The sequence below is a fragment of the Hylobates moloch genome, unplaced genomic scaffold (assembly GCF_009828535.3).
Source record: "Hylobates moloch isolate HMO894 unplaced genomic scaffold, HMol_V3 SCAFFOLD_16, whole genome shotgun sequence".
In the NCBI taxonomy this organism is placed as follows: domain Eukaryota; kingdom Metazoa; phylum Chordata; class Mammalia; order Primates; family Hylobatidae; genus Hylobates; species Hylobates moloch.
Window position 1 is genome coordinate 14,513,889 of NW_026652291.1, and position 13,723 is coordinate 14,527,611.

Genomic DNA, 13,723 nt, shown 5'->3' on the forward strand with positions numbered 1-13,723 from the left:
CATGTGTCTTTTTGGTAGAATGATTTATATTCCTTTGTGTATATACCCAGTAATGGGATTTCTGGGTTGAGCGGTATTTCTTTTTTAAGTTCTTTGAGAAATTTCAACTGCTTTTCACAGTGGCTGATGTAATTTACATTCCCACTAGCAGTGTATAAACGTTCCGTTTTCTCCACAACCTCACCAGTATCTGTTATCTTTTGACTTTTGAATAATAGCCCTTCTGATTGGTGTGAGATGGTATCTCATTGTGGTTTTTATTTGTGTTTCTCTGATGATTAGTGATGTTGAACATTTTTTCATATGCTTGTTGGCCGTGTGTATGTTTTCTTTTGAGAAGGATCTATTCATATCCTTTGCCCATTTTTTAATGGGATCGTTTGTTTTTTGCTTGTTGATTTGTCTGCCTACTTTCTAGTCCAGTTTATTTTCCTTCACTTGCTTACAATTATGTGTACTTTTCCACCCTCTGATGCCCTGCCTTATCTTGTTCCCCCATTGGTAGTGCTCATCTTTTTTTCCACCTGTCCAAATCCTGCCCAAATGGCTTTATTCTCTGAATTGTTGTACTGAGAACCCTCCATAGAGAGCATAGCACTGACTTGTTCTCTGAATTTTCCTTCACATCTGCAATCTTTCCTCTAGATTGTAAGCTCTTAAGATTATCCCTGTATATTTTTCCAACCCTATTGCCCTGTCGCCCTACCTGCCCATAATCCAGCATTGTGTGAAGTATAATAATAGTCTATCAAGTATGTCATTTATGCTGTTGTCTCTAGCATTATTCTTCAGATTGATACCCAAAACCCTAGGAAATATCTTTGGCTCATCTTTTAGAATTTGTTTGATGGTGAAATTTTGGGTTATTTTGGGGAATAATGATTATATTTTTATTTCTTTTTAAATCTCTTCTGCTGCCTTCCTTTTGACCATTTTGCCTTCTTTGAGATATCTGTCCAAGTATGGGAGAAGAAAGTGTTTAAATGTACCTGTGGGTGTGCATTATCAGTAATTCTAATAATGAAGTGCAGGATGAAGGTCTCAGCTAAAGACTTTAGTTTTCTCTGAATTTTCTTTTTTTATCATATATGGTCATGTACTTTGAAGAGCTGATGTCTTACCATGACAAAAAGGAAAAAAAAAATTTTGCCATGTAAGAGTAAAGGATGCAGCCGAGTTGATTCACTCTTCTGGTTTTGGTGCTTTCACACGGTTGTAGAGTACTTGAGTATCGAGGATGACGTAGAAGACTCAGGTTTGCATCTTGACACTGTTGTTGCTTACTTGAGTTTCTTGAGTTAATCATATGAACTCTGTGAGCCCAAGTCCCTTTGGCATAAGGTATTATAATAATACCTATCTCACAATGTTGTTATAAGATTAATGAGATAATGGATATGAATTGCCAATTACTAGATAACCATGGGTTGTGGTTATTTATTGAACAGGGAACTCCATTGTAAAGCTGTAGCCTAAATTGAAAAAACAAAATTATTTAGGACTTATAAGAAGAGATTATTTATTTATTATTTTATATAGTCACTTACTTTATTAGCATCTCTGGGAGTAATTTCAACTAAAGTGGTATTTTTAATAATAAAAATTTAACAAGTGAGAAAATACCTCATAAACGAGATGTTGCTAATTGCAATTTTGTTAGCATTTATAAGAAGTTGATTTGTATGTTACCTTAAGCATAACATGTCAAATGGAAAGATTATATTTCTCTGTTATTTATTTTCTTTTTTTTTTTTTGAGACGGAGTCTTGCTCTGTTGCCCAGACTGGAGTGCAGTGGCACGATCTCAGCTCACTGCAACCTCCGCCTCCCGGATTCACGCAATTCTCCTGCCTCAGCCTCCTGAGTAGCTAGGATTACACGCGCCTGCCACCATGCCTGGCTAATTTTTGTATTTTTAGTAGAGACGGTGTTTCACCAAGTTAGCCAGGCTGGTCTCAAACACCTGACCTCAGGTGATGCACCCGCCTTGGCCTCCCAAAGCACTGGGATTACAGGTGTGAGCCACCATGCCCAGCCCCTTATTTGTATCAAACAAATGTATTCAAACATCTTAGATTCTGAACCAACTTAGTGTAGTATAGGTTAACATTCCTCTCCTAAGATATACATGATATGAGTAATAAAATGTTTTGATTGCCTGACACATAATAAATGCTATGTAAGTTTTAGCTATTTTGTTTTTCAGTTTTAGCTATTATTGGGGAAGCTGAAAGGGAATGTAGTTCAGCTTCTAAAAGAGCTAATGTAATACATTACCAAGCTTTCAGCTTAGCTTTATACATAAGTGAATGTCATTTCTTAATGAGTATTTTTTGTAAAGCCTAAAATGTGTCCTGCAATAAATAGAGAAATAACAACCACCAAAGGTCTTCCTGGTTTCAGGCCTTGCTGATGCATTTATTTCCATCCTAGAGCCAGAATGATTTTTCTGATGGGCAAATTTGATTATGTCACTTTTCAATTTAAAACCTTTCAGTTCATTCCCGTTGGTCTTCGGATTCATTCATTCATTTGTATTTACCAAGAGGCAGACACTGTTCTGGGTACTGGAGATAAGAGTAGTGAGTATTAAATATGTATATGTTATACACACACACACACCATACAACATAGAACCTTGTAAATGGAATAGTATGGAGCTGGTCTTCATGTAATGCAGAGTTATTTCTGAGTTTATGAAACCTTGGAGTGAGTGCTGGTGAAGTATAGAAATTCAGAGGGCCTTGCTTATGATAGTGTCTAATGAGCAATAACCATTTGCGCCTACCTTGGTCCCTGGTGTCCTCTTAAGAAGTTCACTTTTTCCTTATGTGGATATCCTTTGTTGTTGTTGTTGCTGCTGCTGCTGCTGTCATCTAATCAACAGTAGATCTTGTAAGTTTGCTCTGTGGAAATACTGTTTTTCCAGTTGAGGCGGTCTTTGGGCTGCTTTCCCTAGCCTTCAGTGCCATCTTGAAGTGTAATTTGTGATATTTCTTTACTCATTGGTCCCAGACTCTATGAATATTCCTGATAAGATAGGTTTTTTTTCCCTCCAATCTTTTTTTTACTTCAGATTTTCAGTAACACATTTCATTTATTAAATGAGACATGCTTGTTTCTCATGGGTAATTTGTTACTAGAGGATGCTGTAAATTGCACTAGGCAACTTAAAGACATTGCTACTTTTTGATGACATGATAGAGGGAAAAATACTTTGGTTGAGTCATTTAAAAGACTTTTAAAAAGTATGATGACTTAGTCATCATTTGTCATTTTATTCTTTTAAGTGTTTGGAAAATATCCATATTAAAATAATACCTTAAAAAGCATGTATTCATTAAATTGTCAAAATTGTCATTCAAAAAATGTATAATTTTGCATTTGTGTATGTGTATACCCACTATACCTTATGCTTCAGTGTAAGCCTACAATGTTTATGTAAGTCTTAGAGGTTAAATGTTTGTGATGTTTTATGCCATAATAAAAAGATGGTTCAATATGAAGGTGTCAAATGACATTGTCTCTCTAGTGTAAATACAATTTTATTTATTATTGATACTATGTTAGGTCATGTTAGCTAGAAGCAGATCCCAGGACATGGATTTGGACTTAATGTGATTTACTGCAGGAGCACTCTCAGGAGAACAAGAGCGAGGGAAGGAGGGTGGTCAGGGGAGGAGCCTAAACAGGCATGTGGTCTAAGCAGTGGTCTGGATTCAGTCTAGACTCATGGGAAGTTTTGGAGAAAGAGCAAAGAGGCAGGCCTTTTGTACCTGTGTTAGTCATTGGCTGCAGGCTGCTTGAGTGAGGGTGGAGTAGAGAATGATGGCATGTAACCTTCCGGGTGTGGTGACCCCTGTCTACCCGAGGCCTTTCTCCAGCAGCCAACACTCACAGCAGCTGGAGAAGAGGTGCACTGGCCTGTAAAGGGGACCTGGCAGAACACCATCAGCACCCACTACAGATGGTCATTAACTCCAGCAGTTAAGACATCACTATTTACTTAGGCAAACAGCTTGTCTTTTGAGATATAGAGAATTATTTATGAATATGCTTCTTAGTCTTCTTTTGATTCTTATTTTAACGTATTTTTTTTTTAGTAAGATGCTCTGGTAATCATGTTTACCAGATTGAAATAAGCACACCGGGAGGCATAGCTAGTGAGGTGGATGACCAAGTCACCATTTCACAAGATTCCAGTAATCTGGAAAGATTAATTTTAGCAGTGATTAATATGATTCTTCAGTTAGTAGAAATTCTCTCATATGACACAGTTGGTATGTGTAGATAATTTCAAAAAGTTGGTTCAAGTGGGAATCATTTAAAAATCATTATATATTTTTTGAACATTTTCTACTTAAAATGTATAAGAGTACTTCACTTGTGAATCTTTGGATGTAAGCACAGGATTCTGAGTATAGGTTAATAAACAGTTTATTTTGCATAAACCACGGTTGAATCCATCATCTAAAAATAACAGTTTCAGATTCTTTAGAGTGAGAACTAGACAGATTTTAAGTAGTCTGAGTACAAAATCCTTTTAGATTTTCACAGTTTCCCCCTAGCCTTTTATAGTTTCACTCACACCTAATTTTTCCGCAGTTCCTTTCTTTAAAGTGTTTTGCTTTTATCTAGTCCTTTCAAAGTGTTCATCCTCATTTTTCTCTTTTGCACGCACATTTCAGTGGTTCATGTAATATTTAATGAATTTACATAATAAGAATAACAGACACAACAAGTAGAAACAGGCAAAGCAACAAGTATCAGTGACTGGCATGGAACTGCGTGAGTGCAGAAATACACATGTAAACTAGTCATAGATTGTCAGCGTGCAGTGGGTGTTTTCAGAGGGAAAGGGGAGTATAAGACTAAGTTGGTCTTAGGAGCTGGCTAAGTGTAAGTCACTTAAGAGCATTTCTACTATATTGTTTTAAGTGGTAGTTCAAGTTCAATAGTTAATAAGTTTGTTGTGAACCCAAAGTGCATCATGGCTAGTAAACATTCTATTCAAGGTATAATTTTAAGCTGCATTAACAAAAGTTTGAGTGAAAGAAAACATTGCTCTCACCTTGGTTGAGTCATTCAGGTCCTAGTGAGAACAGCATGTCCAAGTTGAGCACCACAAGGAAGGACACAAAGCAGGGGCCTCTGAACAATGGCTCTTATTCCTGGCTCGTGGTTGCTTCCTTCAGAATAATGCATGTAAACGTGTACACACACAAAATTGTGCATGCATTTAATTATGTTACATTTTAAATTGTTTTTACAAATTAAAAATATTTTTTAACAAATTAACCTCATACCATTTTAATGTAAAAATTAAAGGCGGCCGGGCGCAGTGGCTCACACCTGTAATCCTAGCACTTTGGGAGGCTGAGGTGGGCAGATCACCTGAGGTAGGGAGTTTGAGACCAGCCTGACCAACATGGAAAAACCCCTTTTCTACTAAAAATACAAAATTAGCCAGGCGTGGTGGCGCATGCCTTGTAATCCCAGCTACTTGGGAGGCTGAGGCAGGAGAATTGCTTGAACCCAGAAGGTGGAGGTTGTGGTGAGCCAAGATCATGCCATTGCACTCCAGCCTGGGCAACAGGAGCAAAACTCCGTCTCAAAAAAAAAAAAAAAAAGATTAAAGGCTACTTATGAACATGTTTAATAAATTCAAATTTTGCAAATAAAGTGACAAGATAAGTTTATGCTCAAGAAAACTACTTTGGCTTGGCTTAAAAAATAAGTTGGAATTGTGCAGTGGTTTCTGACATGGCAGCATGGATGTCTTCTTGTTTTAAAACTGTCAGTCATTTTTAACTTTTCTTTATTATAGCAACAAGTGCTTAAAACCTGGTTCACAATAATTGTGGCAAAGGGAGTAAGAGCCACACATTTGGAAAAGCAAGCTGAAAAGTAACCTACTCCAAGGAACCAGAAATTTTTCTATGATACTTCCTTTGATTCAGTATATATTATTTCTTGTCATCAAGCCACTGAAATCATTATCAACAAAGATTGTCGACGTTTTGCTGTCTACATCAGGTAGAATAGAATTATAAATCCACATTTCAGTTTGAACAGAAGTGACCTTCATAGGATATCTGCAGTGTTCTTCCAACCTATAGAAATCTATATAAATTTTTCCAGCTTTGGAAAAATTTACATAGTTGATCCAGTTCTGTCTTCTGAAATGGCTGCTTAGCTAAAAGAGCACATAGGTTTTCAGCAGCATTCAAAATGGTGTCTGTAGGGCCATGAATTGAAAGATTTACCTCATTCATGTGGTCTCAAATATCAGCCAAGCTAAATCAGTAAGTAATCCTTCCTGTCATTTGTTCTTAGAATGTACTTTCCCTCAATCTCAAAAAGTAGAACCTCTACCTCGAGTTCAGTCAAATGCTGCAGGACTGACTAGTCCTTTGGAATAGCAGTGAACTTCATGACCTCAGGCTGAGTGCAGTGGCTCACGCCTGTAATCCCAGCACTTTGGGAAGCCAAGGCGGGTGGATCACTGGAGGTCAGGAGTTCGAGACCAGCCTGGCCAACATGGTGAAACCCCGTCTCTACTAAAAATACAAAAATTAGCTGGGCATGGTTGTGGGCACCTGTAGTCCCAGCTAATCGGGAGGCTGGGATGGGAGAATCGCTTGGACCCAGGAGGGAGACGTTGCAGTGAGCCAAAATCACGCCACTGCACTCTGGCCTGGGCGACAGAGCAAGACTTGGCCATAAATAAATAAATAAATAAATAAATAAGGTGTGTTTAGAGCTTCATGTTCTCTTTTGCTCTTCATTTCCCCATTCCCCTTTCCCAGTGGCCCTTTCCCCTCCCCTCCCCTTCCCTTCCCTTCCCTTTTCTTTTCTTCTTTCTTTTTCTTTTTCTTTCTCCCTTTCTTTCTCTCTCTCTTCTTCTTCTTTTTTTTCCCCCTGAGACAGAGTTTTGCCGTGTTGCCCAGGCTGGAGTGCAGTGGCACGATCTCAGCTCTCTGCAGTTTCTTTCTCCTGGATTCCAGCAATTCTCTCACTCCTAAGTAGCTGGGACCACAGGCATGCCCCACCACACCCACATAATTTTTGTATTCTTTGTAGAGACGGGGTCTCCCTGTGTTGCCCAGGTTCGTCTTAAACTCCTGGGCTCAAGTGATTTGCTTGCCTCTGCTTCTCAAAGTTCTGAGATTATAACATAAGCCATTGTGCCCGTACTTTGCTCATATTTCTTTCTTTTTTTTTTTTTGAGACGGAGTCTTGCTCTGTCCCCCAGGCTGGAGTGCAATGGCGCGACCTTGGCTCACTGCACCCTCTGCCTCCTGGGTTAAAGCGATTCTCCTGCCTTAGCCTCCCGTGTAGCTGGGATTACAGGCACCCGCCACCATGCCTGGCTAATTTTTTTTTTTTTTTTTTTTGAGATGGAGGCTCGCTCTGTCACCCAGGCTGGAGTGCAGTGGCACGATCTCAGCTCACTGCAAGCTCCACCTCCTGGGTTCACGCCATCCTCCTGCCTCAGCCTCCCGAGCAGCTGGGACCACAGGTGCCCATCACGACCCCTGGCTAATTTTTTGTATTTTTAGTAGAGACGGGGTTTCACTGTGTTAGCCAGGATGGTCTCCATCTCCTGACCTTGTGATCTGCCTGCCTCGGCCTCCCAAAGTGCTGGGATTACAGGCGTGAGCCACTACACCTGGCTAACTTTTGTATTTTTAGTAGAGACGAGGTTTCACCATGTTGGTCAGGCTGATCTCGAACTCCTGACCTCAGTTGATCCGCCCGCCCCAGCCTCCCAAAGTGCTGGGATTACAGGTGTGAGCCACTGCACCCGGCCCCCTCACTCATATTTCTTAACAGAGTATTTCGAAAAGACCTTGGCTCTGATGTAGTTGATAAGATTAACAGCAGTAGACACGACTTCTGTGAGGATTGCTAATTGAGCATTTGATGCCATTGCATGTTGATGCAGAAATTAGAGAATCATACCTATTAAGGCATGAAGGTAGTTTCTTTAAGCAGCTCCATGCAAGCAAGAAGTACTATTGTTTTATCTTTTTTTTCTTCCTTTGGAGACAGGATCATGCTCTGTCACACAGGCTGTAGTGCAGTGGTGCAATCATGGCTCACTGCTGTCTCAGACTTCTAGCCTCAAGTGATCCTTCTATCTCAGACCCCCAAAGTATTGGTATTACAGGCATGAGCCACTGAACCCAGTCCCTATTTTGTTTATCTTTTTTTTTTTTGCCAAAGGAATTTTCACTATGGTAGTCTTTGCAGTTTCTTAAAATTACTTTAAAAATAAGATTACTCTAATAATGTCAGGGCACACATAGTGAATGAAAGGCAGGAGTTGGCTGCACTTGCAGGCAGTCATTCATCCAGTTGCAAACTAAAAGAAAAGAATATTGCCACCAATTCCAGTTTCAATGGCCGCTCTTGAAATATTGGAGAACAAAAAGGTGGTTCTGGAATAGATAGCATTATTCAGCAGAAGGACTACTTTGTTTCTCTGCTCTGAGCTATAAACCAGCTTAACCAGGTAAGGTGGCTTCTTCAAGATCTCTCCAGTATGGAATATGTTTTCTTCCCATTTGGCAATGTGATAAACAGCCTTATGGGTGCTTCAAAAACAAAACTGTTTGGAGGCAACTATGTTTTAGTTACACAGCTTTCTTAGAAGTAAGATCATTATCTGAAATACTTATTGTTTGGAATGTTGTAAGGCACTCCTTGAATGTTGTTGATAATAAGCATCCACTGGCACTTACCATGTGATGAAGCATTGTAGCTTAAATGTTAATCATGGCAATTATAAAAGTAAAAGCAAAATATTTGTGAGCTTCATTATAGTTTTTCCCTGACATTGTCTGATAGATGAACACGATTGCATTGGCAGAGTATGTGGTCTTTAATTCATATTATTGGGAAACTTCTTGATGTTATCACATGGCAAGGATGATTGCATATTATTTGACCATATAGATTGTAACATAGCAATCAGGACGATTTTATATTATTTGATCATATATGTTGACATCCAATGCTACTTCATGCATATTTTGAGTAAAATACAATAATTTTTAAAGTAACAGAAAGAAATCAAAGAAAAAAATATTTACAACCCCACAGAACATATCAGTGGAACCTCCTAGTGGTGAGAGGTCTCAGAGTCATCTTACTTTGAGATTGGTTTAAGGAGGAAAGAGTATGGAGATCACATGATAGTGCTTTTAAATATTTAAAAGATTATCTTATAGAAGAAGAGTGATACTCTTTTTTAAGTCCAGAGGATATAGAAGGACAAATGAAAATTATAAAAAGGCCTGCTTCCAGTCAATATAAAGAAGATTTTCTTTCAGACTAAGTTTCACTCTTGTTGCCCAGGCTGAAGTGCAATGGCACGATCTCGGCTCACTGCAACCTCCACCTCCCGGGTTCAAGCGATTCTCCTGCCTCAGCCTCCCGAGTAGCTGGGATTACAGGCATGGGCCACCATGCCCGGCTAATTTTGTATTTTTAGTAGAGACAGGGTTTCTCCATGTTGATCAGGCTAGTCTTGACCTCAGGTGATCCGCCCGCCTCAGCCTCCCAAAGTGCTGGGATTACAGGCGTGAGCCACCACACCCAGCAACATAAGGAAGATTTTCAAACAGAGCCTCCCATCAATAAAATGGGCCGTTTTGCAAAACTTCCTCCTCTTGGAAGTAGGAACACCGGGTCCATTCACTGTTAAAACACCTAACTTGCATTGTGACTTCTGTTTAATCTCTGGTTCCCTATTTATTTGCCTATGAGGTCATTCACTTAAGTGAAGCAGGTAGACCACAGGTAAGACTGTGGGCCCAGGAGTCAGATTAAATGGCAAGTGTGATCTTGGACAAGTGATTGAACTCTTCTGTACTTCAGTTTCTTCATTTATAAAATGGAGATAATAGTTCTCACCTCCTTGTAGGAATGTTGTAAGAATCGAATGAGTTAATATATATCATAAGTGCCTGACAAGTACTCAGATGTTAGGTTCGAACACCCAGCAGCCTGTGTGTCACATGGTCAATACCTATGTTGAAGACAGATGTACTAGGAAGAAGCTGAACAGCCATGTTTCGGTGATGTTGTGGAAAGAATTCCTGGTTTTGAGAGCATAGATGGATTCCCTAATTTCTAAAACCATAGTGCTCTGGAGATACGAACCTGGGATAACAAGAATTTAGGGTAGGTGCCATGTGTATGTAAGGAACACAGAAGTTTCAGGGCTGCTTGTGGAAGACTTTACCTTCTCCTGAGTTTATATAGTGGCTTACCCTGTTGGAAGGCGTGGTGCGTAGTATTTTCTAGCTTCATTTTGTTGCTTCTGAATAAACATTTTTTTATTTGTATACCCTAATTTGTTAGGTTCCAAAAGTTATCATTTCATCTTGTTGACTCACTTCTGCCTTACTAAGATCTCAACCTATAATTATTGTATTTCCGATGAGCTAACACGCAAACTTTTATGAACTTTTTCTGTGCCCTGGAATGTGTTCAGTATGTTTACAGTACTGGTTATATTAAGATCCAGAATGTCTGATTACTAGCACTTGTGAGGAATCACTTTTTTGTTCATTTATGATTCAGAGTGTGGTCCCTGAAGTCACACTCCTTGCATTTGAATCAGTTCTACTGCTTCTTGCCTCAGTCTTTGGGCCAGTTCTGTAACTATTCTGAACACATTTCCTCATGGGTGAAGTAGAATTGCTAAAAGCACCAGCTTCACTGGCTGTTGTGAGGATTAAGTGAATCAATATGTTTAGTGCAGAGCTGGGCATCGGCAAGTCCTTAATAAATGTTGGCGCTCCTTCTCAGGATTATTAGTCTTTCACTGATCTCTTGCACATTGTGTGTTGGTACTAATCCAGTTCCCAGAGTACTGAACTGAATCACATACGGAGTACAAGAGCCCTTCCCTTAAAGCTCCCTTCTTCTAGTGGGTGGATTACAATAGAATTAGATGGTAAATGCCATAGAGTGTGAATATTGATTTGGGCCAGAATTCAAACTAACTCAATAATGGTATGATTAAAGTATTTAACAGAGAGACTGGACTTAAACATCCCAGAAAGCATTTGCCTTTTTAAACAGAGTAACTGTAGAGAATTGATACCTTGTAGGGATGAAGTGGGGGACTCACCTTTTCATTCCCAAAGTGTTTTTGTTTTTTTGTCTTCCCTTCTTCCTCCCTCTTCCTTCCACCTCTTCCTGTCCTAGCCCACTTCTCTAAGAAAATAAATGCAGAGAACCTGCTCTGCCCACAGGCACAGGGCCCACATGGCCCCTATTCCTCCACCTGGAGGAGGGGCACCACACATAGGATCATGCCCAATAGAGTCCTTATTATGAAAAGTGTGGCAAGGTTGACCTAGTAAGCTGTAAATTATTGCCCAGAGATACAAAAGGGCTTCTGTTTGTATTGTATGCAATTTAGGATCTTTTCATGTTTTAAGTCTGAAGATCTCTTTTGTTCATGTAATGTCAGCTTATGTTGCTTTAGGCTTTTTTTTTGTAAGGATAGAAGAATAATTGAGGCATTTGATTTATATATATATGAAATTCTTATTAAGAACTGCCTTCATTTGTCTACATCAGTAACAAATATATATATATATACCTAGAAGTTTTATCTGATGTCTAAAATGTCCTGGTTGTTCCAGAATTGGATTGTGGTTAGTTGACCATAATAACAGCTAGTTTCCTACAGCTAAAAATATTGAGGAGAGAATAACAGTAAAAGAGTAAAAGCATAATTTTGTCAGCAGTGGCTAGATATGTAAACATTGAGGGTTAGACCTAGAAATATATTTGGTATAAAATTGAAGAAATCTATCAAAGAACTATTTGAACTGGTACCAAGGATACTTTTTCCTTTAAAGAATGTATTTTTTGTGCATTAAATAAATTTAGTTCCACTAAATTACCATTTTGCCTGTGTAGCATTTTAATTCTTTTTATTTTTTCTTTTCATTTTCAGCTTACGGAAAAGTATTTCTAGTTCGTAAAATAAGTGGTCATGATACTGGAAAGCTGTACGCCATGAAAGTTTTGAAAAAGGCAACAATAGTTCAAAAGGCCAAAACCACAGAGCATACAAGGACAGAACGACAAGTCCTGGAGCACATTAGGCAGTCACCATTTTTGGTGACATTACATTATGCTTTCCAGACAGAAACCAAACTTCATCTCATTTTAGGTAAGTGTCAGTTGTTATCAAACTTTTATGAAAACACTTTTCCTTGGGTCTTAAGTTATAATGTACTTAAAGGGCAAGATACTATGGACTTAAAAGAAGTGACATATTTTGATTCTCATTCTTTGTGGTGGCATCTCCTGGAATATCATGCATTGCTCTGGATTTGAGGTGTCCCATTATGAAAGAATTTACCTGCTTCTATTCCACACTCTTTTCTTCGTCTTTTTTTCTTTTCTTTTCTTTTTTTTTCTTTTTGAGGCAGAGTCTGGCTCTGTCACCCAGGCTGGAGTGCAGTGGTGCAATCTCAGCTCATTGCAACCTCCGCCTCCCAGGTTCACGTGATTCTCCTGCCTCAGCCTCCTGAGTAGCTGGGACTACAGGCATGCACCACCATGCCCAGCTAATTTTTGTATTTTAAGTAGAGATGGGGTTTTGCCATATTGGCCAGCCTGCTCTCGAACTCCAGACCTCAAGTGATCTGCCCGCCTTGGCCTCCCAAAGTGCAGGTGTGAACTGTCACTTCCAGCCCTTCCTTTATTAATGTTAAGAAACGTTTGAATTGTTAGGGGTATCTACCTCCCTGGGCAGTATGCTTCCATTCAAATGTGAGGAACTGGTTGGTGAAGTGGGCCAATTTCTGCTTTAGGAGTTCTCAGAATGAACAGGTTTAGGCTGACAAGGGGACGGACGTTCTTGGAAACCAGTAATGGAGAAAAATAAAAAAGAAAGAAAAGACCTCTGTTCCTAGAGATGCTTCGCATTCCTGGTGAAAAACTTGATTAGCTGCTAATCAGTCAGCCCTTTACACTCCCATTTCCACCCTAGGCACTTTCTGAATCTATTCCTTTCTCAAATAGAGCTGGACCTTTATATATGATCTTTGGGAAAGTCCTCAGCACACATTACCAGATTGCTTTGCAGAAAAGTTCCACCATTTTCTGTTCCCACTAAAGAAATGGCAGTGCTTCTAGTATTCTACCATCGTTGAAGATTTTATCTGTTACCATTTTGGTCCCGTGCTTGTTTTAATTTGCATGTATGTGATATAACTCTCTCCTAGAATTATGGTAAGGATTAAATGAGCTAGAATTTCACATAGTGCTTTGCAAGCATTAGCTATTTCTTGAGTGCCTACAGTATGCCAGCCATTACACTAGGTGTATTCCATAATATCACTGACCTACACAAAGGCACTGCAGGATCCCCTCGTTAGTGATGTCAACATTCTGGAAGCTGTATGTCCTGAAGTTACATATCTTGTGTATGCTTGAAGATTGGAGCTCAAGTCTGACTCATTCCATTGTCTGTCTTCTGTTTCCCTAAATTGCTGCCTGTATTCTTTGATTATTGGTAATACAAACTGGTTTTTTAATATATATTTGGCCATTGTATTGAATGCTTTTTATATTAGAAGTTATATTTTATTAATGATACCTAAGATTGCTTTCACCTTTTGAGCCATGATGTTATACTTCATGCTCATTTTGCAATGCTTACCATCAATTAACAATTCTAAATCTT

The 13,723-nt window shown here is 39.1% G+C and overlaps 1 protein-coding gene across 5 annotated transcripts in view; it reads left to right on the plus strand.

Moving 5' to 3' along the window:
• RPS6KA5 (ribosomal protein S6 kinase A5) overlaps nt 1-13,723 on the plus strand; it is a 190,521-nt gene that overhangs the window by 66,943 nt on the left and 109,855 nt on the right. For 4 of the 5 annotated variants that reach the window (XM_032134602.2, XM_032134601.2, XM_058429864.1 and 1 more), the window contains one exon: nt 11,984-12,202. In XM_032134602.2, the coding sequence (XP_031990493.1) occupies nt 11,984-12,202 (219 nt within the window). Of the gene's footprint in view, nt 1-11,983; nt 12,203-13,723 lie in introns of those variants that run through there. The other variant, XM_032134604.2, reaches the window with a different exon arrangement.